The sequence below is a fragment of the Hippocampus comes genome, unplaced genomic scaffold (genome assembly GCF_001891065.2).
Source record: "Hippocampus comes isolate QL1 unplaced genomic scaffold, H_comes_QL1_v1.1 scaffold397, whole genome shotgun sequence".
NCBI lineage: Eukaryota > Metazoa > Chordata > Actinopteri > Syngnathiformes > Syngnathidae > Hippocampus > Hippocampus comes.
This window is the reverse complement of record NW_017804968.1, coordinates 595,512-596,955: the sequence shown is the minus strand read 5'-3', so window position 1 is coordinate 596,955 and position 1,444 is coordinate 595,512. Positions and strand designations below refer to the sequence as shown.

Below are 1,444 nucleotides of genomic sequence, written 5' to 3'. Positions count from 1 at the left end.
TATTTTTTGGTTTCGCTGGATTGTATGCATCTCTGTGAAAAATGATTCCCCCTCGCTGATGTATGTGTCAATGTTACGAAAAGATGTGATTTGAGTGGGTTTTGTGCAAATGTTGAATATTGACTTGACGCTTGCAGGTGCAGCGTTGCCTTGAAGAAGCAAAGCCACGCTCGCCGGGCTTGATTTGCAACCATGGCATCACTCGGCGACTTTGCGGAAGGCGGAGCCAACGAGGAGTTCAGTGACATCATCAAGTCGCGATCAGGTAGGTTCAGTTATTGGTTTAGGGGTTAGTTTTGATGCTATATTGTTTAATTTATGGACAGTTGTCAACCATGGCAGGTTTTAAGCAATTATCTTCAAAATTTTTTGGGTGGGTTTGGATAGTTTCACTTTCCAGCGTCGAGCCAGTAGTGAAGTGCAGTTTTGGAGGAACAACCGGAGATACTTGTTGGAAAGGACAAAGAGAAAGTCACCTAAATGTGATCAATCGAGAATGGTGAGATGCCAAAAAAAAAAAAAAAGGGGCTACCACTTGATCACTTCCTGCTTGGATTATTCCACACCGTAGTCAAAGAATTCCTTTTCAAGGAATGAATACAAGTGTCACTATGCGCAAGTGGAAAAATAAGTCAAATGAGTTAAATGGGTCAAAATAACATCCAGAAGTACAATCTTGAAGCACCATAATGAGGCACAGCTCCCGCAGAGTGAGAGTAGAGGCGCGCCCTTCTCAGACAATTGGGCGTTCAAGAGTTATTGTCGTTGCTCTCTGGCTATTTTCGACACCGTAAATTGGTTAATAAGTGCGTCCAATTTGAACAGATGATGTCCTCCAGACCAAATAATATTGATGAATATAAATGTGACCATATTTGGAACGGAGCACGGACAGTGACGCAACGTGGTTCTAATGTTCTTCATATGTGCAATGAATAGAAAGTCACCACTTCAACGAAAAATTAGCATATTTTCCCCCCTCCCGCTAGCTTTGCGCTAGTTTTACTTTCCTATCCTATTGCCCTGCCTCGCTGGTCCCGCGCCAGGAATTCCGCTGTGCCGTCGCAGTTTGTAATTTACGTCTGTGTCCAAACCACAATGGCTCCGCTCTTGCAAAGATTCAGGTTTCCTAGCAACACCCCCCCAACCCTCCCAAAGTAATGTTTTTTTTTTTTTAAATGGCATACTATGATGGGGGGGGCGGAATTTGGCATGTAGCTTCGTCACTGACCCCAAAACACATGAAAAAAATACAGGAAAGGTTTTACTATCCTGCAGGTCTCATACTGTGAGTGCGTGAGGGGGGATTACGTGAAGTTTGCTTCAGTCATAGGAAACGGCTTTAAACCGCACTGCATGCATGGCTCACGTACCAACTAAGAGCTTTTTAAAAGTGTTACTTACACAAACATTTAAGGTTGATGCTGAGAAAAACGGCATGTGT

General features: G+C 43.4%; 1 protein-coding gene across 1 annotated transcript in view; it reads left to right on the top strand.

Moving 5' to 3' along the window:
• The first annotated feature begins 13 nt into the window (after positions 1-13).
• The window catches only part of utrn (utrophin), an 82,565-nt gene continuing 81,134 nt past the window's right edge, over positions 14-1,444 (top strand). The window contains exon 1 of the mRNA XM_019889636.1: positions 14-265. Coding sequence (XP_019745195.1) covers positions 193-265 — 73 coding nt within the window. The 5' untranslated portion in view covers positions 14-192. The remainder of the gene's footprint in view (positions 266-1,444) is intronic.